The 26,971-nt window shown below is 50.1% G+C and overlaps 1 protein-coding gene and 1 long non-coding RNA gene across 8 annotated transcripts in view; one reads left to right on the top strand and one right to left on the bottom strand.

Moving 5' to 3' along the window:
• Positions 1-26,971, top strand: part of LOC118374857 (spermatid perinuclear RNA-binding protein-like) — a 228,398-nt gene that overhangs the window by 178,436 nt on the left and 22,991 nt on the right. For all 7 annotated transcript variants that reach the window (XM_052458425.1, XM_052458428.1, XM_052458430.1 and 4 more), the window contains 5 exons: positions 4,226-4,369; positions 6,817-6,951; positions 20,822-20,968; positions 22,925-23,063; positions 23,217-23,264. In XM_052458425.1, coding sequence (XP_052314385.1) covers positions 4,226-4,369; positions 6,817-6,951; positions 20,822-20,968; positions 22,925-23,063; positions 23,217-23,264 — 613 coding nt within the window. The remainder of the gene's footprint in view (positions 1-4,225; positions 4,370-6,816; positions 6,952-20,821; positions 20,969-22,924; positions 23,064-23,216; positions 23,265-26,971) is intronic.
• LOC127906390 (uncharacterized) lies at positions 4,390-6,321 on the bottom strand. The gene is made up of 3 exons (XR_008061148.1): positions 4,917-6,321; positions 4,679-4,822; positions 4,390-4,627 (listed from the first exon to the last, which is right to left on the bottom strand). It is a non-coding gene; the product is annotated as an uncharacterized LOC127906390 (long non-coding RNA).

The following is a 26,971-nucleotide window of genomic DNA, read 5'->3' as shown; positions in this document are numbered from 1 at the left end:
ATTCTAAGACACAGTACTGTTTCGCTTGTACAGACTGGAATATGTTCTGGGATTTATACGAAGGCATTGAGGAGTTTATCACATCATTCACCGGCTTCATTAATAAGGGCATCGACGACGCCGTCCCCACAGTGACCGGACGTACATACGTATTCCCAACAACCTGCCCCTCAACGTCAGCAATAGATAGGAGCTGATCCTGTACTACAGGAAACAGAATGCCAAGCTCGCCCCCATCCACATCGACAGGGCTGTAGTGGAGCAGGTCGAGAGCTTCAAGTTCCTCTGTGTCCACATCACCAAGGAATTGACATGGTCCAGACACACCAAGACAGTCGTGAAGAAGTCAAGACACTACCTCTTCCCAATCAGGAGGCTGAAAAGGTTTGGCATGGGTCCTCAGATCCTCAAAAGGTTCTACAGCTGCACCATTGAGAGCATCTTGACTGCATCACCACTTGGTATGGCAACTGCTTGGAATCCGACCGCAAGGCACTACAGAGGGTGGAGCGTACGACCGAGTACATCACTGAGGCTGAGCTCCCTACCATCCAGGTCCTCTATACCAGGCAGTGTCAGAGGAAGGCCTGAACATTTCTCAAAGATTCCAGCCACCCAAGTCATAGACTGTTCTCTCAGCTACCGCACGGCAGGTAGTACCGATGCACCAAGTCTAGAACCAACAGGACCCTGAACAGCTTCTACCCCCAAGCCGTAAAACTGCTAAACAGTTAGTCAGAGTAGATATTGGTTAACTAATTAACTATCTGCATTGACCTGTTTTGCACTAACTCTTCTGTCTCATCAAACGCTGCTGCTAATATTTATTATCTATCCTGTTGCCTAGTCATTTGACCCCTACTGTACCTATATGTACATTTCTACCTCAATGACCTCGTACCCCTGCACATTGACTCAGTACTGGTACCCAGTGTATATAACTAAGTTATCATTACTCATCGTATTATTATTATTCTACCTTTCTCTGTAATGTCGGGAAGGTCCCGTATGGAAGCATGTCACTATTGGTCCACACCTGTTGTTTTTGAAGTATGTGACAAATAACATTTGATATCGATTTGTGAGTGTGTTTTACAATGCAGTGTACAGTGCGGGAGTGTTGCAGGCCGTTCAGACTACTGAGCTGAGCTGTACTTCGCCGGCCTGCTTACACATTCACCATAGTAGATGGAGCGGTGTTAGAAAGGACTGTGAAGCTAAACATCTGGGTCGGGTCGGTGTGATAGAACTACCAGATAGTACTAATAGTTGTATAGTAGCAACAGCATTGAGGCATTAGTGTTTGTACACAGGGTCACAGTCTAGACAGACAGATGGGTAATATGATTGTATAAGATAAGTAAGTTAGTAGGCCAGAGACACATCTGTTGCGTTGTGTGAGGAGAGAAGTATGCGATTCAGACTAGAGGTCGACTGATAATGATTTTTCAACAGCGAAACCGATTTTTAAAAAAAAATGTATTTGTAATAATGACAATTACTACAATACTGAATGAACACTTATTTTAACTTGATATAATACATCAATAAAATCTATTTAGCCTCAAATAAAAAATGAAACGTGTTCAATTTGGTTTAAATAATGCAAAAACAAAGTGTTGTAAAAGTGCAATATGTGCTATGTAAGAAAGCTAACGTTTCAGTTCCTTGCTCAGAACATGAGAATATATGAAAGCTGGTGGTTCCTTTTAACATGAGTCTTCAATATTCCAAGGTAAGAGGTTTTAGGTTGTTGTTAATATAGTATGTATAGGACTATTTATCTCTATACCATTTGTATTTCATATAACTTTGACTATTGGATGTTCTTATAGGCACTATAGTATTGCCAGTGTAACAGTATAACTTCCATCCCTCTCCTCGCCCCTACCTGGGCTCGAACCAGGAACACATCGACAACAGCCACACTCGAAGCAGCGTTACCCATGCAGAGCAAGGGGAATAACTACTCTAAGTCTCAGAGCGAGTGATGTTTGAAACGCTATTAGCGCGCACCCCGCTAACTAGCTAGCCATTTCACATCGGTTACACCAGCCATAAGGCTGATAGGCTTGAAGTCATAAACACCACTGTGCTTGCGAAGAGCTGCTGGCATAAAACACACAAAAGTGCTGTTTGAATGAATGCTTACGAGCCTGCTGCTGCCTACCATCGCTCAGTCAGACTGCTCTATCAAATCATAGACTTAATTATAGCATAACACACAGAAATACGAGCCTTTGGGTCATTTAATATGGTCGAATCCGGAAACTATCATTTTGAAAACAAAACGTTTTGGATCCCCCGAACTGACATGGTGAAAATCTGTCGTTCTGCCCCTGAACAAGGCAGTTAACCCACTGTTTCTAGGCCGTCATTGAAAGTAAGAATGTGTTCTTAATTGACTTGCCTAGTTAAATAAAGGTGCCCAAAAATACCGATTTCCGATTGTTATGGAAACTTGAAATCGGCCCTAATTAATCGGCCGACCTCTAATTCAGACACATCTATTGTGTTGTGTGAGGAGAGAAGTATGCGATTCAGCCACATCTGTTGTGTTGTGTTGTGTTGTGAGGAGAGGAGAGGAGAGAAGTATGCGATTCAGACACATCTATTGTGTTGTGTGAGGAGAGAAGTATGCGATTCAGCCACATCTGTTGTGTTGTGTTGTGTTGTGAGGAGAGGAGAGGAGAGGAGTGCAAGTGTCGGTCATGCAGTTTTGTGTTGTTGGGCTCCAGTTGTGGTCACACAGGGATGACTCTAACCCCCCTCCTCGCCCCGCCCCCCTACTGGATACTGTGAGGTAAGGCGGCCAAATCCGTGTAATCCCAAAGTCGTTGTGAACAAAGAGACGCTCCCAAGCATAGTGCTGGGATGATCCTCTATCCTCCAACGATTGCCATAAAAGGTCCTGTGCTGCTTTGATCTGGGATGCACAGGGACGCACGCGCAGGGACGCACGCGCAGGGACGCACGCGCAGGGACGCACGCGCAGGGAAGCACGCGCAGGGAAGCACGCGCAGGGACGCACGCGCAGGGACGCACGCGCAGGGACGCACGCGCAGGGACGCACGCGCAGGGACGCACGCGCAGGGACGCACGCTCAGGGACGCACGCGCAGGGACGCACGCGCAGGGACGCACGCGCAGGGACGCACGCGCAGGGAAGCACGCGCAGGGAAGCACGCGCAGGGACGTAGCTGAGGACACCGAGGTCCGGACCTCTGTAATGTTTTCGAAAAACTGTTGAGAGTTAAAATGTTTTGAAACTTGGTTGTGCATCAGCAGTTTTCCTCTTGTAACATGTCACTCAGTTAGGAGGCAGGTAGCCTAGTGGTTAGAGCGTTGGGACAGTAACTGAAAGATTGCTGTTTCGAATCCCGGAGCCCACAAAGCTCTGTCGATGTGCCCTTGAGCCAGGAACTTAACCCTAAGTGGTCCTGTAAGTGGCTCTGGATAAGAGGACTGCTAATGACTAGTATAAATCAGCCCATGTCAGCACTACTTTGTTTTTTTGGGTAAATTAGTCTCGTTAGTCTCGTTAGTCTAGCCAGCTATCTAAACAAGGCCCCACATTGATTTCTCACTCAAATACAATATTAACATGGAATAAGTCATGCAAAATGTTTAGAATTGCAGGAAATTAGCTGTAAAACTGCAACAACAAGAAAGTTCCGTAAAGCAAACATATTTGTCTACCTTTTGTTAATAAAATCCATGTTCTGCTAAAAGGTTCCTCTGAGTTAATGTGTAGAGGCTAAGTGTTTGTAGATGGACTAAACTCAGACTCTGGTAATGGCCCTGCGCGCGCGACTGTGTGTGTATGCATGTTTATGTGCGCACGCGTGTGCGTGTGTCCAGCTGCAGCACAATCACCAATTTGGGTCAGACACAAAGGGTGTTCCTGTTCCATCCACACAGAGAAAGGTACCGGTCCACTGACTACAGAAGCCCCAACTGTACTGTGCTTCTGCTGGTGAATTAGCCTGTAGGGAACCTGCTATTATAGTAATACAGTGTTGGAGATTAAACTCAGTCACTCAGATCCGGAATTCAGGACCGACAGTAGTATTGTTAAGAAGTGAATGAACATTGGGATAGTTTTAGAGGAAGGAATCAGAAGTGGTTGAATATGGAGTTGTGCCTGACTTGCTCTCATTCCTCCTCTCCTCTTTCTCTTCTAATCCTCCTCCACTTCCCTCTTTCGCTCTTCCTCCTCTGTCTAGGTCCTTCAGGCGATGGGTTACCCTACAGGGTTTGATACGGACCTGGACTGCAGTGCAGACGAGAAGTCAGACGGAGAGGGGAGGAGTGAATCGTCCACACACAGCAATAACACAACACACTCAGACAGCTCAAATACACTGGAGGTACACTACACACACACACACACACACACACACACACACACACACACACACACACACACACACACACACACACACACTCTACATACTTTATTTGAATCCACCAGTCAAATGTACAAGAAAAGGATCTAAATGTGTATGCGTTGCACTCAAGGTTACAGAAATAATCTCCTTGTCCAAACAGCTAGGCTGCCCACGACAGAGCAGTACCTCCTCCTCCACACAGCTAGGCTGCCCATAACAGCTGAAACAGAGCAGTACCTTCTCCTCCACACAGCTAAGCTGCCCACGACAGCTGAAACAGAGCAGTACCTCCTCCACACAGCTAGGCTGCCCACGACAGCTGAAACAGAGCAGTACCTCCTCCACACAGCTAGGCTGCCCATAACAGCTGAAACAGAGCAGTACCTCCTCCACACAGCTAGGCTGCCCATAACAGCTGAAACAGAGCAGTACCTCCTCCACACAGCTAGGCTGCCCACGACAGCTGAAACAGAGCAGTACCTCCTCCACACAGCTAGGCTGCCCATAACAGCTGAAACAGCAGTACCTCCTCCACACAGCTAGGCTGCCCATAACAGCTGAAACAGAGCAGTACCTCCTCCACACAGCTAGGCTGCCCATAACAGCTGAAACAGAGCAGTACCTCCTCCACACAGCTAGGCTGCCCACGACAGCTGAAACAGAGCAGTACCTCCTCCACACAGCTAGGCTGCCCATAACAGCTGAAACAGAGCAGTACCTCCTCCACACAGCTAGGCTGCCCATAACAGCTGAAACAGAGCAGTACCTCCTCCACACAGCTAGGCTGCCCATAACAGCTGAAACAGAGCAGTACCTCCTCCACACAGCTAGGCTGCCCACGACAGCTGAAACAGAGCAGTACCTCCTCCACACAGCTAGGCTGCCCACGACAGCTGAAACAGAGCAGTACCTTCTCCACACAGCTAGGCTGCCCATGACAGCTGAAACAGAGCAGTACCTTCTCCACACAGCTAGGCTGCCCACGACAGCTGAAACAGAGCAGTACCTAGACAATTGCTTTGCCCTAGTTTTTTGTCAGGCCCGCATACTGGAGGCCACGCCCTGCAAGCCTGTGTACCTGGCCGAGACTGCCAAATATCAGCGCCACCAGCTTGCACCTACACCCGAGGCATCCCAGCGTGCCACGAGGGGCTGGTATTTAAGCAGCTTTTTGGCATCCTTCTATGAACAGCAGCCGTTTACAACATGGGCAATGGACTCCGTTGCATTTGAATCATGTAGAATACAAAATGGATCATGGTTTGCAGGGTACCAGAGTGCTAGATCATATTTTGTTGGTAGAGCTTGCAGCCTTAACAGTAAAGGTGAGAATGTTGTTACCAACGGCAGCATTCTGGTACATGGAGACAGAGTGGTAGGCATTGTTTTTGATGAGCATAACATAACAAAATGTATGTGGGTATCCATAATAAATGAACAATGAAAATGTCCCTGTCTCGTAACGAGCACGCGCACACACACATACGCGCACGCAAGGCCACCAGAGGCAATATACACTACATGACCAAAAGTATGTGGACGCCTACTCGTGGAACATCTCATTCCTAAATCATGGGCATTAATATGGAGTTGGTCCACCCTTTGCTGCTATAACAGCCTCTGCTCTTCTGGGAAGGCTTTCCACTAGATGTTGGAACATTGCTGCTGGGACTTGCTTCCATTCAGCCACAAGAGTATTAGTGAGGTCGGGCACTGAGTTTGGGTGGTTAGGCCTGGCTCTTAGTCGGCATACCAATTCATCCCATAGGTGTTCAATGGGGTTGAGGTCAGGTCTCTATGCAGGCCAGTCAAGTTCTTCCACACCGATCTAGTCGAACCATTTCTGTATGGACCTCACTTTGTGCCTTTCCACTGGAAGCACAGAAATGTCATTGTATGCTGTAGTGTTAAGATTTCCCTTCACAGGAACTAAGGGTCTTAGCCCAAACCATGAAAACCAGTGCCAGACCATTACTCCTCCTCCACCAAACTTTACTGTTGGCACAATGCATTGGGGCAAGTAGCGTTCTCCTGGCATCCGCCAAACCCAGATTCGTCCATCGGACAGCCAGATGGTGAAGCATGATTCACCGGTCCAGAGGACACGTTTCCACTGTTCCAGAGTCCAATGGCGGCGAGCTTTACACCCCTCCAGCCAACGCTTGGCATTGCGCATTGTGATCTTAGGCTTGTGTGCGGCTGCTCGGCCATGGAAACCCATTGTTTGTCTATGGAGAATGCATGGCTGTGTGCTCAATTTTAAACACCTGTCAGCAACTGGTATGGCTGAAATAGCCATATCCACTAATTTGAAGGGGTGTCCACATACTTTTGTATATATAGTGTCGATTCTCTGTTGATCCAGTGTTGCTGGTTATGTTATCTGTCTGTAATGATATTTTTATTCTGTTCTTGTGGTCTCGCAGGTCCGAACTCAGGGTCCTATTCTGACGGCCAGCGGAAAGAACCCCGTCATGGAGCTCAATGAGAAACGCAGAGGTCTGAAGTACGAGCTCATATCAGAGAGCGGGGGCAGCCATGACAAACGCTTCGCCATGGAGGTGAGGAATGCACCGGCTGTTTCTCCACTGGAACAGTATATAACACACACACACACACACACACACACACACACACACACACTGACTGTCTAAGAACTTTGATACAACTCAATGGAGGTTGAGGCATACTACCTGGCTAGCTCATCAGATACTACATCAGTCTTTCCCAAAGCAGTGTAGTGTTGTACCATCCAGTCATGTCTCCCTCCAGACCAGTGTAGTGTTGTCCCATCCAGTCATTCCTCCCTCCAGACCAGTGTAGTGTTGTACCATCCAGTCATTCCTCCCTCCAGACCAGTGTAGTGTTGTCCCATCCAGTCATGTCTCCCTCCAGACCAGTGTAGTGTTGTCCCATCCAGTCATTCCTCCCTCCAGACCAGTGTAGTGTTGTACCATCCAGTCATTCCTCCCTCCAGACCAGTGTAGTGTTGTCCCATCCAGTCATTCCTCCCTCCAGACCAGTGTAGTGTTGTCCCATCCAGTCATTCCTCCCTCCAGACCAGTGTAGTGTTGTACCATCCAGTCATTCCTCCCTCCAGACCAGTGTAGTGTTGTCCCATCCAGTCATGTCTCCCTCCAGACCAGTGTAGTGTTGTCCCATCCAGTCATTCCTCCCTCCAGACCAGTGTAGTGTTGTCCCATCCAGTCATTCCTCCCTCCAGAGCAGTGTAGTGTTGTCCCATCCAATCATTCCGCCCTCCAGTGTTGTGTTGTCCCATCCAGTCATTCCTCCCTCCAGACCAGTGTAGTGTTGTCCCATCCAGTCATTCCTCCCTCCAGACCAGTGTAGTGTTGTCCCATCCAGTCATTCCTCCCTCCAGACCAGTGTAGTGTTGTCCCATCCAGTCATTCCTCCCTCCAGAGCAGTGTAGTGTTGTCCCATCCAGTCATTCCTCCCTCCAGAGCAGTGTAGTGTTGTACCATCCAGTCATGTCTCCCTCCAGACCAGTGTAGTGTTGTCCCATCCAGTCATTCCTCCCTCCAGACCAGTGTAGTGTTGTACCATCCAATCATTCCTCCCTCCAGTGTTGTGTTGTCCCATCCAGTCATGTCTCCCTCCAGACCAGTGTTGTGTTGTCCCATCCAGTCATTCCTCCCTCCAGACCAGTGTTATGTTGTCCCATCCAGTCATTCCTCCCTCCAGAGCAGTGTAGTGTTGTCCCATCCAGTCATTCCTCCTCCAGATCAGTGTAGTGTTGTCCCATCCAGTCATTCCTCCCTCCAGAGCAGTGTAGTGTTGTCCCATCCAGTCATTCCTCCCTCCAGACCAGTGTTATGTTGTCCCATCCAGTCATGTCTCCTCCAGACCAGTGTTGTGTTGTCCCATCCAGTCATTCCTCCCTCCAGACCAGTGTTATGTTGTCCCATCCAGTCATTCCTCCCTCCAGTGTAGTGTTGTCCCATCCAGTCATTCCTCCCTCCAGTGTTGTGTTGTCCCATCCAGTCATTCCTCCTCCAGACCAGTGTAGTGTTGTCCCATCCAGTCATGTCTCCCTCCAGACCAGTGTATTGTTGTCCCATCCAGTCATGTCTCCCTCCAGACCAGTGTATTGTTGTCCCATCCAGTCATGTCTCCTCCAGACCAGTGTAGTTTTGTCCCATCCAGTCATGTCTCCCTCCAGACCAGTGTATTGTTGTCCCATCCAGTCATGTCTCCTCCAGATCAGTGTAGTGTTGTCCCATCCAGTCATTCCTCCCTCCAGATCAGTGTAGTGTTGTCCCATCCAGTCATTCCTCCCTCCAGACCAGTGTAGTGTTGTCCCATCCAGTCATTCCTCCCTCCAGATCAGTGTAGTGTTGTCCCATCCAGTCATTCCTCCCTCCAGACCAGTGTAGTGTTGTCCCATCCAGTCATTCCTCCCTCCAGACCAGTGTAGTGTTGTCCCATCCAGTCATGTCTCCCTCCAGACCAGTGTAGTGTTGTCCCATCCAGTCATGTCTCCCTCCAGACCAGTGTAGTGTTGTCCCATCCAGTCATGTCTCCTCCAGACCAGTGTAGTGTTGTCCCATCCAGTCATGTCTCCCTCCAGAGCAGTGTAGTGTTGTCCCATCCAGTCATTCCTCCCTCCAGATCAGTGTCGTGTTGTCCCATCCAGTCATGTCTCCCTCCAGACCAGTGTAGTGTTGTCCCATCCAGTCATGTCTCCCTCCAGACCAGTGTAGTGTTGTCCCATCCAGTCATGTCTCCCTCCAGAGCAGTGTAGTGTTGTACCATCCAGTCATTCCTCCCTCCAGACCAGTGTAGTGTTGTCCCATCCAGTCATTCCTCCCTCCAGAGCAGTGTAGTGTTGTACCATCCAGTCATTCCTCCCTCCAGATCAGTGTAGTGTTGTCCCATCCAGTCATTCCTCCCTCCAGAGCAGTGTAGTGTTGTCCCATCCAGTCATTCCTCCCTCCAGAGCAGTGTAGTGTTGTACCATCCAGTCATTCCTCCCTCCAGACCAGTGTAGTGTTGTCCCATCCAGTCATGTCTCCCTCCAGAGCAGTGTAGTGTTGTCCCATCCAGTCATGTCTCCCTCCAGACCAGTGTAGTGTTGTCCCATCCAGTCATGTCTCCCTCCAGACCAGTGTAGTGTTGTCCCATCCAGTCATTCCTCCCTCCAGATCAGTGTAGTGTTGTCCCATCCAGTCATTCCTCCCTCCAGACCAGTGTAGTGTTGTCCCATCCAGTCATTCCTCCCTCCAGACCAGTGTAGTGTTGTCCCATCCAGTCATTCCTCCCTCCAGACCAGTGTAGTGTTGTCCCATCCAGTCATTCCTCCCTCCAGACCAGTGTAGTGTTGTCCCATCCAGTCATTCCTCCCTCCAGACCAGTGTAGTGTTGTCCCATCCAGTCATTCCTCCCTCCAGACCAGTGTAGTGTTGTCCCATCCAGTCATTCCTCCCTCCAGACCAGTGTAGTGTTGTCCCATCCAGTCATTCCTCCCTCCAGACCAGTGTAGTGTTGTCCCATCCAGTCATTCCTCCCTCCAGACCAGTGTAGTGTTGTCCCATCCAGTCATTCCTCCCTCCAGACCAGTGTAGTGTTGTCCCATCCAGTCATGTCTCCCTCCCTCCAGTGTAGTGTTGTCCCATCCAGTCATTCCTCCCTCCAGACCAGTGTAGTGTTGTCCCATCCAGTCATGTCTCCCTCCCTCCAGTGTAGTGTTGTCCCATCCAGTCATTCCTCCCTCCAGACCAGTGTAGTGTTGTCCCATCCAGTCATTTCTCCCTCCAGACCAGTGTAGTGTTGTCCCATCCAGTCATTCCTCCCTCCAGACCAGTGTAGTGTTGTCCCATCCAGTCATTTCTCCCTCCAGACCAGTGTAGTGTTGTCCCATCCAGTCATTTCTCCCTCCAGACCAGTGTAGTGTTGTCCCATCCAGTCATTCCTCCCTCCAGACCAGTGTAGTGTTGTCCCATCCAGTCATTCCTCCCTCCAGACCAGTGTAGTGTTGTCCCATCCAGTCATTCCTCCCTCCAGAGCAGTGTAGTGTTGTCCCATCCAGTCATTCCTCCCTCCAGACCAGTGTAGTGTTGTCCCATCCAGTCATTCCTCCCTCCAGATCAGTGTAGTGTTGTCCCATCCAGTCATGCCTCCCTCCAGATCAGTGTAGTGTTGTCCCATCCAGTCATTCCTCCCTCCAGACCAGTGTAGTGTTGTCCCATCCAGTCATTCCTCCCTCCAGAGCAGTGTAGTGTTGTACCATCCAGTCATTCCTCCCTCCAGATCAGTGTAGTGTTGTCCCATCCAGTCATTCCTCCCTCCAGACCAGTGTAGTGTTGTCCCATCCAGTCATTCCTCCCTCCAGAGCAGTGTAGTGTTGTACCATCCAGTCATTCCTCCCTCCAGACCAGTGTAGTGTTGTCCCATCCAGTCATGTCTCCCTCCAGACCAGTGTAGTGTTGTACCATCCAGTCATTCCTCCCTCCAGAGCAGTGTAGTGTTGTACCATCCAGTCATTCCTCCCTCCAGAGCAGTGTAGTGTTGTCCCATCCAGTCATTCCTCCCTCCAGACCAGTGTAGTGTTGTCCCATCCAGTCATGTCTCCCTCCAGACCAGTGTAGTGTTGTCCCATCCAGTCATTCCTCCCTCCAGAGCAGTGTAGTGTTGTCCCATCCAGTCATTCCTCCTTCCAGAGCAGTGTAGTGTTGTCCCATCCAGTCATTCCTCCCTCCAGATCAGTGTAGTGTTGTCCCATCCAGTCATTCCTCCCTCCAGTGTTGTGTAGTGTTGTACCATCCAGTCATTCCTCCCTCCAGACCAGTGTAGTGTTGTCCCATCCAGTCATGTCTCCCTCCAGACCAGTGTAGTGTTGTCCCATCCAGTCATTCCTCCCTCCAGTGTTGTGTAGTGTTGTACCATCCAGTCATTCCTCCCTCCAGATCAGTGTAGTGTTGTCCCATCCAGTCATGTCTCCCTCCAGAGCAGTGTAGTTTTGTCCCATCCAGTCATTCCTCCCTCCAGATCAGTGTAGTGTTGTCCCATCCAGTCATGTCTCCTCCAGACCAGTGTAGTGTTGTCCCATCCAGTCATGTCTCCCTCCAGACCAGTGTAGTGTTGTCCCATCCAGTCATGTCTCCCTCCAGTGTTGTGTAGTGTTGTCCCATCCAGTCATTCCTCCCTCCAGACCAGTGTAGTGTTGTCCCATCCAGTCATGTCTCCTCCAGACCAGTGTAGTGTTGTCCCATCCAATCATTCCTCCCTCCAGTGTTGTGTAGTGTTGTCCCATCCAGTCATTCCTCCCTCCAGATCAGTGTAGTGTTGTCCCATCCAGTCATGTCTCCCTCCAGATCAGTGTAGTGTTGTCCCATCCAGTCATTCCTCCCTCCAGACCAGTGTAGTGTTGTCCCATCCAGTCATTCCTCCCTCCAGACCAGTGTAGTGTTGTCCCATCCAGTCATTCCTCCCTCCAGACCAGTGTAGTGTTGTCCCATCCAGTCATTCCTCCCTCCAGATCAGTGTAGTGTTGTACCATCCAGTCATTCCTCCCTCCAGATCAGTGTAGTGTTGTCCCATCCAGTCATTCCTCCCTCCAGACCAGTGTAGTGTTGTCCCATCCAGTCATTCCTCCCTCCAGACCAGTGTAGTGTTGTCCCATCCAGTCATTCCTCCCTCCAGACCAGTGTAGTGTTGTCCCATCCAGTCATTCCTCCCTCCAGACCAGTGTAGTGTTGTCCCATCCAGTCATTCCTCCCTCCAGAGCAGTGTAGTGTTGTCCCATCCAGTCATTCCTCCCTCCAGTGTTGTGTAGTGTTGTCCCATCCAGTCATTCCTCCCTCCAGACCAGTGTAGTGTTGTCCCATCCAGTCATGTCTCCCTCCAGACCAGTGTAGTGTTGTCCCATCCAGTCATTCCTCCCTCCAGACCAGTGTAGTGTTGTCCCATCCAGTCATTCCTCCCTCCAGAGCAGTGTAGTGTTGTCCCATCCAGTCATTCCTCCCTCCAGAGCAGTGTAGTGTTGTCCCATCCAGTCATTCCTCCCTCCAGACCAGTGTAGTGTTGTCCCATCCAGTCATTCCTCCCTCCAGACCAGTGTAGTGTTGTCCCATCCAGTCATTCCTCCCTCCAGACCAGTGTAGTGTTGTCCCATCCAGTCATTCCTCCCTCCAGATCAGTGTAGTGTTGTCCCATCCAGTCATTCCTCCCTCCAGACCAGTGTAGTGTTGTCCCATCCAGTCATTCCTCCCTCCAGACCAGTGTAGTGTTGTCCCATCCAGTCATTCCTCCCTCCAGACCAGTGTAGTGTTGTCCCATCCAGTCATTCCTCCCTCCAGATCAGTGTAGTGTTGTCCCATCCAGTCATTCCTCCCTCCAGACCAGTGTAGTGTTGTCCCATCCAGTCATTCCTCCCTCCAGACCAGTGTTATGTTGTCCCATCCAGTCATTCCTCCCTCCAGAGCAGTGTAGTGTTGTCCCATCCAGTCATTCCTCCCTCCAGACCAGTGTAGTGTTGTCCCATCCAGTCATGTCTCACTCCAGACCAGTGTAGTGTTGTCCCATCCAGTCATTCCTCCCTCCAGACCAGTGTAGTGTTGTCCCATCCAGTCATTCCTCCCTCCAGACCAGTGTTATGTTGTCCCATCCAGTCATTCCTCCCTCCAGAGCAGTGTAGTGTTGTCCCATCCAGTCATTCCTCCCTCCAGAGCAGTGTAGTGTTGTCCCATCCAGTCATTCCTCCCTCCAGACCAGTGTAGTGTTGTACCATCCAGTCATTCCTCCCTCCAGACCAGTGTTATGTTGTCCCATCCAGTCATTCCTCCCTCCAGAGCAGTGTAGTGTTGTCCCATCCAGTCATTCCTCCCTCCAGAGCAGTGTAGTGTTGTCCCATCCAGTCATTCCTCCCTCCAGACCAGTGTAGTGTTGTCCCATCCAGTCATTCCTCCCTCCAGAGCAGTGTAGTGTTGTCCCATCCAGTCATTCCTCCCTCCAGAGCAGTGTAGTGTTGTCCCATCCAGTCATTCCTCCCTCCAGACCAGTGTAGTGTTGTCCCATCCAGTCATGTCTCCCTCCAGAGCAGTGTAGTGTTGTCCCATCCAGTCATGTCTCCCTCCAGACCAGTGTAGTGTTGTACCATCCAGTCATTCCTCCCTCCAGATCAGTGTAGTGTTGTCCCATCCAGTCATGTCTCCCTCCAGAGCAGTGTAGTGTTGTCCCATTCAGTCATGTCTCCCTCCAGAGCAGTGTAGTGTTGTCCCATCCAGTCATTCCTCCCTCCAGTGTTGTGTAGTTTTGTCCCATCCAGTCATTCCTCCCTCCAGTGTTGTGTAGTGTTGTCCCATCCAGTCATTCCTCCCTCCAGATCAGTGTAGTGTTGTCCCATCCAGTCATTCCTCCCTCCAGACCAGTGTAGTGTTGTCCCATCCAGTCATTCCTCCCTCCAGAGCAGTGTAGTGTTGTCCCATCCAGTCATGTCTCCCTCCAGAGCAGTGTAGTGTTGTCCCATCCAGTCATGTCTCCCTCCCTCCAGTGTAGTGTTGTCCCATCCAGTCATTCCTCCCTCCAGACCAGTGTAGTGTTGTCCCATCCAGTCATTTCTCCCTCCAGACCAGTGTAGTGTTGTCCCATCCAGTCATTCCTCCCTCCAGACCAGTGTAGTGTTGTCCCATCCAGTCATTTCTCCCTCCAGACCAGTGTAGTGTTGTCCCATCCAGTCATTCCTCCCTCCAGACCAGTGTAGTGTTGTCCCATCCAGTCATTCCTCCCTCCAGACCAGTGTAGTGTTGTCCCATCCAGTCATTCCTCCCTCCAGACCAGTGTAGTGTTGTCCCATCCAGTCATTCCTCCCTCCAGAGCAGTGTAGTGTTGTCCCATCCAGTCATTCCTCCCTCCAGAGCAGTGTAGTGTTGTCCCATCCAGTCATTCCTCCCTCCAGACCAGTGTAGTGTTGTCCCATCCAGTCATTCCTCCCTCCAGACCAGTGTAGTGTTGTCCCATCCAGTCATTCCTCCCTCCAGACCAGTGTAGTGTTGTCCCATCCAGTCATTCCTCCCTCCAGACCAGTGTAGTGTTGTCCCATCCAGTCATTCCTCCCCCAGAGCAGTGTAGTGTTGTCCCATCCAGTCATTCCTCCCTCCAGACCAGTGTAGTGTTGTCCCATCCAGTCATTCCTCCCTCCAGATCAGTGTAGTGTTGTACCATCCAGTCATTCCTCCCTCCAGACCAGTGTAGTGTTGTCCCATCCAGTCATGTCTCCCTCCAGACCAGTGTAGTAATATATGCCGTAGTGTTGTCCCATCCAGTCATTCCTCCCTCCAGAGCAGTGTAGTGTTGTACCATCCAGTCATTCCTCCCTCCAGAGCAGTGTAGTGTTGTCCCATCCAGTCATTCCTCCCTCCAGACCAGTGTAGTGTTGTCCCATCCAGTCATGTCTCCCTCCAGACCAGTGTAGTGTTGTCCCATCCAGTCATTCCTCCCTCCAGAGCAGTGTAGTGTTGTACCATCCAGTCATTCCTCCCTCCAGAGCAGTGTAGTGTTGTCCCATCCAGTCATTCCTCCCTCCAGATCAGTGTAGTGTTGTCCCATCCAGTCATTCCTCCCTCCAGTGTTGTGTAGTGTTGTACCATCCAGTCATTCCTCCCTCCAGACCAGTGTAGTGTTGTCCCATCCAGTCATGTCTCCCTCCAGACCAGTGTAGTGTTGTCCCATCCAGTCATTCCTCCCTCCAGTGTTGTGTAGTGTTGTACCATCCAGTCATTCCTCCCTCCAGACCAGTGTAGTGTTGTCCCATCCAGTCATGTCTCCCTCCAGAGCAGTGTAGTGTTGTCCCATCCAGTCATTGCTCCCTCCAGATCAGTGTAGTGTTGTCCCATCCAGTCATGTCTCCCTCCAGAGCAGTGTAGTGTTGTCCCATCCAGTCATTCCTCCCTCCAGATCAGTGTAGTGTTGTCCCATCCAGTCATGTCTCCCTCCAGAGCAGTGTAGTGTTGTCCCATCCAGTCATTCCTCCCTCCAGAGCAGTGTAGTTTTGTCCCATCCAGTCATTCCTCCCTCCAGATCAGTGTAGTGTTGTCCCATCCAGTCATGTCTCCCTCCAGACCAGTGTAGTGTTGTCCCATCCAGTCATGTCTCCCTCCAGACCAGTGTAGTGTTGTCCCATCCAGTCATGTCTCCCTCCAGTGTTGTGTAGTGTTGTCCCATCCAGTCATTCCTCCCTCCAGACCAGTGTAGTGTTGTCCCATCCAGTCATGTCTCCCTCCAGACCAGTGTAGTGTTGTCCCATCCAGTCATGTCTCCCTCCAGTGTTGTGTAGTGTTGTCCCATCCAGTCATTCCTCCCTCCAGACCAGTGTAGTGTTGTCCCATCCAGTCATGTCTCCTCCAGACCAGTGTAGTGTTGTCCCATCCAGTCATTCCTCCCTCCAGACCAGTGTAGTGTTGTCCCATCCAGTCATTCCTCCCTCCAGACCAGTGTAGTGTTGTCCCATCCAGTCATTCCTCCCTCCAGACCAGTGTAGTGTTGTCCCATCCAGTCATTCCTCCCTCCAGATCAGTGTAGTGTTGTACCATCCAGTCATTCCTCCCTCCAGACCAGTGTAGTGTTGTCCCATCCAGTCATTTCTCCCTCCAGACCAGTGTAGTGTTGTCCCATCCAGTCATTCCTCCCTCCAGACCAGTGTAGTGTTGTCCCATCCAGTCATTCCTCCCTCCAGACCAGTGTAGTGTTGTCCCATCCAGTCATTCCTCCCTCCAGACCAGTGTAGTGTTGTCCCATCCAGTCATTCCTCCCTCCAGAGCAGTGTAGTGTTGTCCCATCCAGTCATTCCTCCCTCCAGTGTTGTGTAGTGTTGTCCCATCCAGTCATTCCTCCCTCCAGACCAGTGTAGTGTTGTCCCATCCAGTCATGTCTCCCTCCAGACCAGTGTAGTGTTGTCCCATCCAGTCATTCCTCCCTCCAGACCAGTGTAGTGTTGTCCCATCCAGTCATTCCTCCCTCCAGAGCAGTGTAGTGTTGTCCCATCCAGTCATTCCTCCCTCCAGAGCAGTGTAGTGTTGTCCCATCCAGTCATTCCTCCCTCCAGACCAGTGTAGTGTTGTCCCATCCAGTCATTCCTCCCTCCAGACCAGTGTAGTGTTGTCCCATCCAGTCATTCCTCCCTCCAGACCAGTGTAGTGTTGTCCCATCCAGTCATTCCTCCCTCCAGATCAGTGTAGTGTTGTCCCATCCAGTCATTCCTCCCTCCAGACCAGTGTAGTGTTGTCCCATCCAGTCATTCCTCCCTCCAGACCAGTGTAGTGTTGTCCCATCCAGTCATTCCTCCCTCCAGACCAGTGTAGTGTTGTCCCATCCAGTCATTCCTCCCTCCAGATCAGTGTAGTGTTGTCCCATCCAGTCATTCCTCCCTCCAGACCAGTGTAGTGTTGTCCCATCCAGTCATTCCTCCCTCCAGACCAGTGTTATGTTGTCCCATCCAGTCATTCCTCCCTCCAGAGCAGTGTAGTGTTGTCCCATCCAGTCATTCCTCCCTCCAGACCAGTGTAGTGTTGTCCCATCCAGTCATGTCTCACTCCAGACCAGTGTAGTGTTGTCCCATCCAGTCATTCCTCCCTCCAGACCAGTGTAGTGTTGTCCCATCCAGTCATTCCTCCCTCCAGACCAGTGTTATGTTGTCCCATCCAGTCATTCCTCCCTCCAGAGCAGTGTAGTGTTGTCCCATCCAGTCATTCCTCCCTCCAGAGCAGTGTAGTGTTGTCCCATCCAGTCATTCCTCCCTCCAGACCAGTGTAGTGTTGTACCATCCAGTCATTCCTCCCTCCAGACCAGTGTTATGTTGTCCCATCCAGTCATTCCTCCCTCCAGAGCAGTGTAGTGTTGTCCCATCCAGTCATTCCTCCCTCCAGAGCAGTGTAGTGTTGTCCCGTCCAGTCATTCCTCCCTCCAGAGCAGTGTAGTGTTGTCCCATCCAGTCATTCCTCCCTCCAGACCAGTGTAGTGTTGTCCCATCCAGTCATTCCTCCCTCCAGACCAGTGTAGTGTTGTCCCATCCAGTCATGTCTCCCTCCAGAGCAGTGTAGTGTTGTCCCATCCAGTCATGTCTCCCTCCAGAGCAGTGTAGTGTTGTCCCATCCAGTCATGTCTCCCTCCAGAGCAGTGTAGTGTTGTCCCATCCAGTCATTCCTCCCTCCAGACCAGTGTAGTGTTGTCCCATCCAGTCATTCCTCCCTCCAGACCAGTGTAGTGTTGTCCCATCCAGTCATTCCTCCCTCCAGAGCAGTGTAGTGTTGTCCCATCCAGTCATTCCTCCCTCCAGTGTTGTGTAGTGTTGTCCCATCCAGTCATGTCTCCCTCCAGACCAGTGTAGTGTTGTCCCATCCAGTCATTCCTCCCTCCAGACCAGTGTAGTGTTGTCCCATCCAGTCATTCCTCCCTCCAGAGCAGTGTAGTGTTGTCCCATCCAGTCATGTCTCCCTCCAGAGCAGTGTAGTGTTGTCCCATCCAGTCATTCCTCCCTCCAGATCAGTGTAGTGTTGTCCCATCCAGTCATTCCTCCCTCCAGACCAGTGTAGTGTTGTACCATCCAGTCATTCCTCCCTCCAGACCAGTGTAGTGTTGTCCCATCCAGTCATGTCTCCCTCCAGACCAGTGTCGTGTTGTCCCATCCAGTCATTCCTCCCCCTGATCAGTGTAGTGTTGTCCCATCCAGTCATTCCTCCCTCCAGACCAGTGTAGTGTTGTCCCATCCAGTCATTCCTCCCTCCAGACCAGTGTTATGTTGTCCCATCCAGTCATTCCTCCCTCCAGATCAGTGTAGTGTTGTCCCATCCAGTCATTCCTCCCTCCAGACCAGTGTTGTGTTGTCCCATCCAGTCATTCCTCCCTCCAGACCAGTGTAGTGTTGTCCCATCCAGTCATTCCTCCCTCCAGAGCAGTGTAGTGTTGTCCCATCCAGTCATTCCTCCCTCCAGTGTTGTGTAGTGTTGTCCCATCCAGTCATTCCTCCCTCCAGATCAGTGTAGTGTTGTCCCATCCAGTCATGTCTCCCTCCAGATCAGTGTAGTGTTGTACCATCCAGTCATTCCTCCCTCCAGACCAGTGTAGTGTTGTCCCATCCAGTCATTCCTCCCTCCAGACCAGTGTAGTGTTGTCCCATCCAGTCATTCCTCCCTCCAGTGTTGTGTAGTGTTGTCCCATCCAGTCATTCCTCCCTCCAGAGCAGTGTAGTGTTGTCCCATCCAATCATTCCTCCCTCCAGTGTTGTGTAGTGTTGTCCCATCCAGTCATTCCTCCCTCCAGACCAGTGTAGTGTTGTCCCATCCAGTCATTCCTCCCTCCAGACCAGTGTAGTGTTGTCCCATCCAGTCATTCCTCCCTCCAGACCAGTGTAGTGTTGTCCCATCCAGTCATTCCTCCCTCCAGACCAGTGTAGTGTTGTCCCATCCAGTCATTCCTCCCTCCAGACCAGTGTAGTGTTGTCCCATCCAGTCATTCCTCCCTCCAGACCAGTGTAGTGTTGTCCCATCCAGTCATTCCTCCCTCCAGACCAGTGTAGTGTTGTCCCATCCAGTCATTCCTCCCTCCAGTGTTGTGTAGTGTTGTCCCATCCAGTCATTCCTCCCTCCAGACCAGTGTAGTGTTGTCCCATCCAGTCATTCCTCCCTCCAGACCAGTGTAGTGTTGTCCCATCCAGTCATTCCTCCCTCCAGACCAGTGTAGTGTTGTCCCATCCAGTCATTCCTCCCTCCAGTGTTGTGTAGTGTTGTACCATCCAGTCATTCCTCCCTCCAGACCAGTGTAGTGTTGTACCATCCAGTCATTCCTCCCTCCAGACCAGTGTAGTGTTGTCCCATCCAGTCATTCCTCCCTCCAGTGTTGTGTAGTGTTGTACCATCCAGTCATTCCTCCCTCCAGACCAGTGTAGTGTTGTCCCATCCAGTCATTCCTCCCTCCAGACCAGTGTAGTGTTGTCCCATCCAGTCATTCCTCCCTCCAGTGTTGTGTAGTGTTGTCCCATCCAGTCATTCCTCCCTCCAGACCAGTGTAGTGTTGTACCATCCAGTCATTCCTCCCTCCAGACCAGTGTAGTGTTGTCCCATCCAGTCATTCCTCCCTCCAGTGTTGTGTAGTGTTGTACCATCCAGTCATTCCTCCCTCCAGACCAGTGTAGTGTTGTCCCATCCAGTCATTCCTCCCTCCAGACCAGTGTAGTGTTGTACCATCCAGTCATTCCTCCCTCCAGTGTTGTGTAGTGTTGTCCCATCCAGTCATTCCTCCCTCCAGACCAGTGTAGTGTTGTACCATCCAGTCATTCCTCCCTCCAGTGTTGTGTAGTGTTGTACCATCCAGTCATTCCTCCCTCCAGTGTTGTGTAGTGTTGTACCATCCAGTCATTCCTCCCTCCAGTGTTGTGTAGTGTTGTACCATCCAGTCATTCCTCCCTCCAGAGCAGTGTAGTGTTGTCCCATCCAGTCATTCCTCCCTCCAGACCAGTGTAGTGTTGTACCATCCAGTCATTCCTCCCTCCAGACCAGTGTAGTGTTGTCCCATCCACTCATTCCTCCCTCTGCTCAGCTGTGATGTTTTCTGTCACACCTCAGTGACTCTGTGATATATCCACATCACTTTGCGAAGGTCAAGTCTGTCACACCTGACATGTAGTGTTTCTCCTGATGGATACAGGTGTTGAAGCTACAGATCCTTCCTCTGGCTGGTGTCATTAGTCAGCACCAGCACCAGTAGCAATACAATACCACCAGACATACAGGATATCTCTATACCACCAGACATACAGGATATCTCTATACCACCAGACATACAGGATATCTCTATACTATACCACCAGACATACAGGATATCTCTATACTATACCACCAGACATACAGGATATCTCTATACCACCAGACATACAGGATATCTCTATACTATACCACCAGACATACAGGATATCTCTATACCACCAGACATACAGGATATCTCTATACTATACCACCAGACATACAGGATATCCTGTAGTAAAACAGAAGTTCAAATCAAATCAAATTTTATTGGTCACATACACGTGGTTAGCAGATGTTATTGCGAGTGTAGTGAAATGCTTGTGCTTCTAGATCCGACCGTGCAGCAGTACCTAACAGGTAATATTTAACAATTACACAACACAACCTAATATTTAACAATTACACAACACAACCTAATAGACACAATCTAGTAAAGGAATGGGATGAGAGAATATATAAGTATAAAATATATGGATGGGCAGTGACAGAGTGGCTAAGATGCAATAGATAGTGAAGAATAGATAGTGAAGTATACAGTATACATTATATATATATTAGATGAGTAAATAAAATAAAAATCCTTATCGATTCAAACTCAACAGACACATCTGATCAGCTCTTCTTTACCCAACGCATGCTTACTTGAGTGTGTGTGTGTGTCTCCTTCTGTCTCCAGGTGGAGGTGGATGGTCAGAAGTTCCGGGGGGCGGGGCCTAATAAGAAGGTAGCGAAGGCATCCGCTGCCTTGGCTGCTCTGGAGAAACTGTTCTCTGGTCCCAACGCCACCGCTATCAAGAAGAAGAAGATCATCCCTCAACACTCTGTACGTTAGCAGTACTGTCTCTCTGATCAGCTATCAACACTTTCTGTTCACAGGAGTCTGAGCGGTCAGTTAGCAATATACATTTTTTAGAGCAGGGCTCTCCAGCCCTGTTCCTGGATAGTTACTGTCCTGTAGGGTTTCACTCCAGCCCTGTTCCTGGAGAGTTACTGTCCTGTAAGGTTTCACTCCAGACCTGTTCCTGGAGAGTTACCATCCTGTAGGGTTTCACTCCAGACCTGTTCCTGGAGAGTTACCGTCCTGTAGGGTTTCACTCCAACCCTGTTCCTGGAGAGTTACCGTCCTGTAGGGTTTCACTCCAACCCTGTTCCTGGAGAGTTACCGTCCTGTAGGGTTTCACTCCAACCCTGTTCCTGGAGAGTTACCGTCCTGTAGGGTTTCACTCCAACCCTGTTCCTGGAGAGTTACCGTCCTGTAGGGTTTCACTCCAACCCTGTTCCTGGAGAGTTACCGTCCTGTAGTGTTTCACTCCAACCCTGTTCCTGGAGAGTTACCGTCCTGTAGGGTTTCACTCCAACCCTGTTCCTGGAGAGTTACCGTCCTGTAGTGTTTCACTCCAACCCTGTTCCTGGAGAGTTACTGTCCTGTAGTGTTTCACTCCAACCCTGTTCCTGGAGAGTTACCGTCCTGTAGGGTTTCACTCCAACCCTGTTCCTGGAGAGTTACCGTCCTGTAGGGTTTCACTCCAACCCTGTTCCTGGAGACCTACCGTCCTGTAGGGTTTCACTCCAACCCTGTTCCTGGAGACCTACCGTCCTGTAGGGTTTCACTCCAACCCTGTTCCTGGAGACCTACCGTCCTGTAGGGTTTCACTCCAACCCTGTTCCTGGAGAGTTACCGTCCTGTAGTGTTTCACTCCAACCCTGTTCCTGGAGAGTTACCGTCCTGTAGTGTTTCACTCCAACCCTGTTCCTGGAGAGTTACTGTCCTGTAGTGTTTCACTCCAACCCTGTTCCTGGAGAGTTACTGTCCTGTAGGGTTTCACTCCAACCCTGTTCCTGGAGAGTTACCGTCCTGATCAGTAATCAATGCTGCCTTGTTTACATTTACATTTAGCATACGCTCTTATCCAGAGCAATTTACAGGAGCAATTAGGGTTAAGTACCTTGCTCAAGGGCCCAATGCTCTTAACCCCTAGGCTACCTGAAGAATCTTATCAAGTATCAATACTTCCTCTCTTACCTTCTCAACCTGAGAAGTCTCTAATAGAGATTCTTTCCAAACTATCAACACAGCCAGTTTACAGGGTAGTCTGATCAGTCATCAATACAGCCGGTTTACAGGGTAGTCCGATCAGTCATCAACACAGCCAGTTTACAGGGTAATATATATATATAATATATAATAATATAATATATGCCATTTAGCTGACGCTTTTATCCAAAGCGACTTACAGTCATGTGTGCATACATTCTACGTATGGGTGGTCCCGGAATCGAACCCACTACCCTGGCGTTACAAGCGCCATGCTCTACCAACTGAGCCACAGAAGGACCACGGTAGTGGTCCAGGGTAGTCTGATCAGTCATCAATACAGCCGGTTTACAGGGTAGTCTGATCAGTCATCAATACAGCCTGTTTACAGGGTAGTCTGATCAGTCATCAACACAGCCAGTTTACAGGGTAGTCTGATCAGTCATCAACACAGCCAGTTTACAGGGTAGTCTGATCAGTCATCAATACAGCCGGTTTACAGGGTAGTCCGATCAGTCATCAACACAGCCAGTTTACAGGGTAGTCTGATCAGTCATCAATACAGCCGGTTTATAGGGTAGTCTGATCAGTCATCAATACAGCCTGTTTACAGGGTAGTCTGATCAGTCATCAATACAGCCGGTTTATAGGGTAGTCTGATCAGTCATCAATACAGCCTGTTTACAGGGTAGTCTGATCAGTCATCAATGCTACTTGTTTACTACTGTTTCTGTGTCCCTGTAGACAAAATGTTCCCTCGCTGCAGCAGTGGCAGCCTCAGCAGTAGCAGCCCAGGTGGCCAGAGGGAGAGGTAGAGCGGCAGCCCTGACCAGTGGAGCCTTCATTACCACAGCCACTGCACCAGGATACACACAGATACCAGGTACATGGAAATATGTGGGTCATCTTTTGTGTGTGTTTTGTCTCTGTCTGACCTGTCCATTTCCCTGCCATAACGGTGTGTGTGTGTGTGTTATCATTATGTCCAGTCAACCAGCGATACTAATAGTCTACATGGCTTTAAAATGTGTGACAGGCTTCGGGACCCCATATGGATACAGTGCTGCAGCCGCCCCAGCCTATGGTAAGTCTATAGGGTTAACATCTACCTCACTATTCTTTTCCTTCCTACACCTGTTGGAGGCCCTACTGGAAAACAACACTGCATATTCCCATTGAGTCGGAGTTACATATAGAGGTCGAAATTGAAACTGAAGAATCGGGCGAATTTAATAGCTAAATTAAAAATGGAACTGATCATAACCTTTTGGTTCTTACTGTGGTTGGAGCAAGCCTTGTTGCGCTTCTTCACCCGCCTGAGTGTCCAGACTGCTGCTTGTTCTGCCCTTCTGCTTGTCTGTCTGTCCGTCAGTCTGCCCACCCTGACTCTCTGGACATCTCTCTCCTCAGTGTAAACCCCCCAGGCTCTCTATCCACAGCCAGACAGCCCATTCAAAGCTGCCCAGCCCAGGCAGAGACCGATGCCACCAACACACACAAAGACCGTCTATATGGGTTATACCCACTAACACTACCTCTGTAGACTACCTTCTAACCAAAGCTAGCTCTACTGTAATGCAGTACAGCACACACACGCACGCACGCGCGCACGCACGCGCGCACGCACGCACACACACACACACACACACACACACACACACACACACACACACACACACACACACACAACCTCTTCCAACCAATTGTATCTCAAAGCCTTACTTAATCCTTATAAACAATGGATACATTAACAGCGGACGGTTTAATTCACTCTACACTAGGGCTGTCCCCGACAACAACAACAAAAGTGTTTATGTCGACCGAGAGTATCGTTGCAAATGTTCCCTCAAATTATTTGTGGCACTGAGTACATTTCAGGTCTGCTGGGCGCAAACTTGAAAGTTGTAAAAATTCTGTGCAACTTCCAGCGCGTGTCTACTGTGAACACTGAGGCTGTACCCATTTTAAGTTACAGTTTTACTGTGAACACTGAGGCTGTACCCGCTTTAAGTTACAGTTTTACTGTGAACACTGAGGCTGTACCCACTTTAAGTTACAGTTTTACTGTGAACACTGAGGCTGTACCCACTTTAAGTTACAGTTTTACTGTGAACACTGAGGCTGTACACGCTTTAAGTTACAGTTTTACTGTGAACACTGAGGTTGTACCCGCTTTAAGTTACAGTTTTACTGTGAACACTGAGGTTGTACCCGCTTTAAGTTACAGTTTTACTGTGAACACTGAGGTTGTACCCACTTTAAGTTACAGTTTTACTGTGAACACTGAGGTTGTACCCGCTTTAAGTTACAGTTTTACTGTGAACACTGAGGTTGTACCCACTTTAAGTTACAGTTTTACTGTGAACACTGAGGCTGTACCCACTTTAAGTTACAGTTTTACTGTGAACACTGAGGCTGTACCCGCTTTAAGTTACAGTTTTACTGTGAACACTGAGGTTGTACCCGCTTTAAGTTACAGTTTTACTGTGAACACTGAGGTTGTACCCGCTTTAAGTTACAGTTTTAACAGTGGCCAAGTAGGCTACTGTGGCGAAATGGTGAAAATGCATCCCCTTACATGCTGACCAGACCGGACACGTCGCGTGTGCGAGCATCACAAAATACATTTAGAAATCCATGTTGTTCAGTTATTGCACCCACACTGCTGGCACGCGCCAACGAGCGTCTGCGATCAATTAGGCCTATTTTCCACCAGATAAGAGCAGGACATTTTTTTCCTCTTTCACACCGAGTGGTCAAAAGAGTTTTTTTCCCAATAGACTACGTTGAGGAACTATTGTCCTTCTCAATGGATGGAAAATCAGACTTTGTTTACTTGCTGTTTGAGGTGAAGGAAAAATAACTTTGAGAAGCTGTGGTGGTGGTGAGTTAAGACAGTATTTATGATTATCAGATCCCCAGATGGGCACATTTATATGCCTACATTTGCACGCTGGCCAGGTAGCCTAGACCCACTTCTATGGATAATCAGGTGCACGTGTGCTCTCACTCAACCAGAGCACTTACAAATAGAGGAATACTGGTGGTACTGGTGTGCCATCCTGCGGCCTACGCAATAGATTAGTCTACTGAGGCATGCGTGAATCAGACAGGTGTCTCGTACATTTGATATATATTTGCTACTGCTCGACTAAAAAAAATATTGGTCGACCAACAGCCTATCGACCAGTCAACTAAATGGGATCAGCCCTACTGTCCACATAGTGTAGGTTTCCCACTCCTAGATTAGACTGGCTGGTCCTCTGGTTAGACTGGCTGGTCCTCTGGTTAGACTGGCTGGTCCTCTGGCTAGACTGGCTGGTCCTCTGGCTAGACTGGCTGGTCCTCTGGCTAGACTGGCTGGTCCTCTGGCTAGACTGGCTGGTCCTCTGGCTAGACTGGCTGGTCCTCTGGCTAGACTGGCTGGTCCTCTGGTTAGACTGGCTGGTCCTCTGGTTAGACTGGCTGGTCCTCTGGTTAGACAGTCGGTCAGCCAGTCGGTCAGTCAGCTGTGGCCTGCTCAGTCTCTGCCAGGCAGCCAGTAGCTTGTCTAAGATCTCTGGAGGGTTTAAATATCTCCCATAGTCTCTTTCATCGCTACAAAACTAGATCAGATTCAATGTGCTCTGCTCTCCTCCACTCCCCCCACTCCACTCCCCTCCCCTTTCACTCTCAGCATAATTCAATATAGCACTTCGCGGTTTGAGGACAGCAACACTCACGATGCTCAATCACTCACACCCACTTTGTCTTACAGATTTCTACACTCAAAAACATATGATCATGTAAAAAAATATATACATGCTCTCTCTCTTTTCCTCTCCCTCCCTCCCTCCCTACCTCTCTACCTCTCTCTCTTTTCCCCTCCCTCTCTCCCTCTCTCTACCTTCCCTCTCTCTTTTCCCCTCCCTCTCTCCCTCTCTCTACCTTCCCTCTCCCTCTCTCTTTTCCCCTCCCTACCTCTCCCTCTCTCTTTTCCCCTCCCTCTCTCTACCTTCCCTCTCCGTCTCTCTTTTCCCCTCTCTCCCTACCTCTCCCTCTCTCTTTTCCCCTACCTCTCCCTCTCTCTTTTCCCCTCCCTCTCTCCCTCTCTCTACCTTCCCTCTCCCTCTCTCTTTTCCCCTCCCTACCTCTCCCTCTCTCTTTTCCCCTCCCTCTCTCTACCTTCCCTCTCCGTCTCTCTTTTCCCCTCTCTCCCTACCTCTCCCTCTCTCTTTTCCCCTACCTCTCCCTCTCTTTTCCCCTCCCTCTCTCCCTCTCTCTACCTTCCCTCTCCCTCTCTCTTTTCCCCTCCCTCCCTACCTCTCCCTCTCTCTTTTCCCCTCCCTCTCTCTACCTTCCCTCTCCCTCTCTCTTTTCCCCTCCCTCCCTACCTCTCCCTCTCTCTTTTCCCCTCCCTCTCTCCCTCTCTCTACCTTCCCTCTCCGTCTCTCTTTTCCCCTCCCTCCCTACCTCTCCCTCTCTCTTTTCCCCTCCCTCTCTCCCTCTCTCTACCTTCCCTCTCCGTCTCTCTCTTTTCCCCTCCCTCCCTCCACCTCTCCCTCTCTCTACCTTCCCTCTCCGTCTCTTTTCCCCTCCCTCCCTACCTCTCCCTCTCTTTTCCCCTCCCTCCCTCCCTCCCTCCCTCCCTCCCTCCCTCCCTCCCTCCCTCCCTCCCTCCCTCCCTCCCTCCCTCCCTCCCTCCCTCCCTCCCTCCCTCCCTCCCTCCCTGTCTCTCTCTTTTCCCCTCCCTCCCTCCACCTCTCCCTCTCTCTACCTTCCCTCTCCGTCTCTTTTCCCTCCCTCCCTACC

The sequence above is a fragment of the Oncorhynchus keta genome, chromosome 12, assembly GCF_023373465.1.
Source record: "Oncorhynchus keta strain PuntledgeMale-10-30-2019 chromosome 12, Oket_V2, whole genome shotgun sequence".
Classification (NCBI taxonomy): domain Eukaryota; kingdom Metazoa; phylum Chordata; class Actinopteri; order Salmoniformes; family Salmonidae; genus Oncorhynchus; species Oncorhynchus keta.
This window is presented reverse-complemented; position numbering and strand designations above follow the sequence as displayed.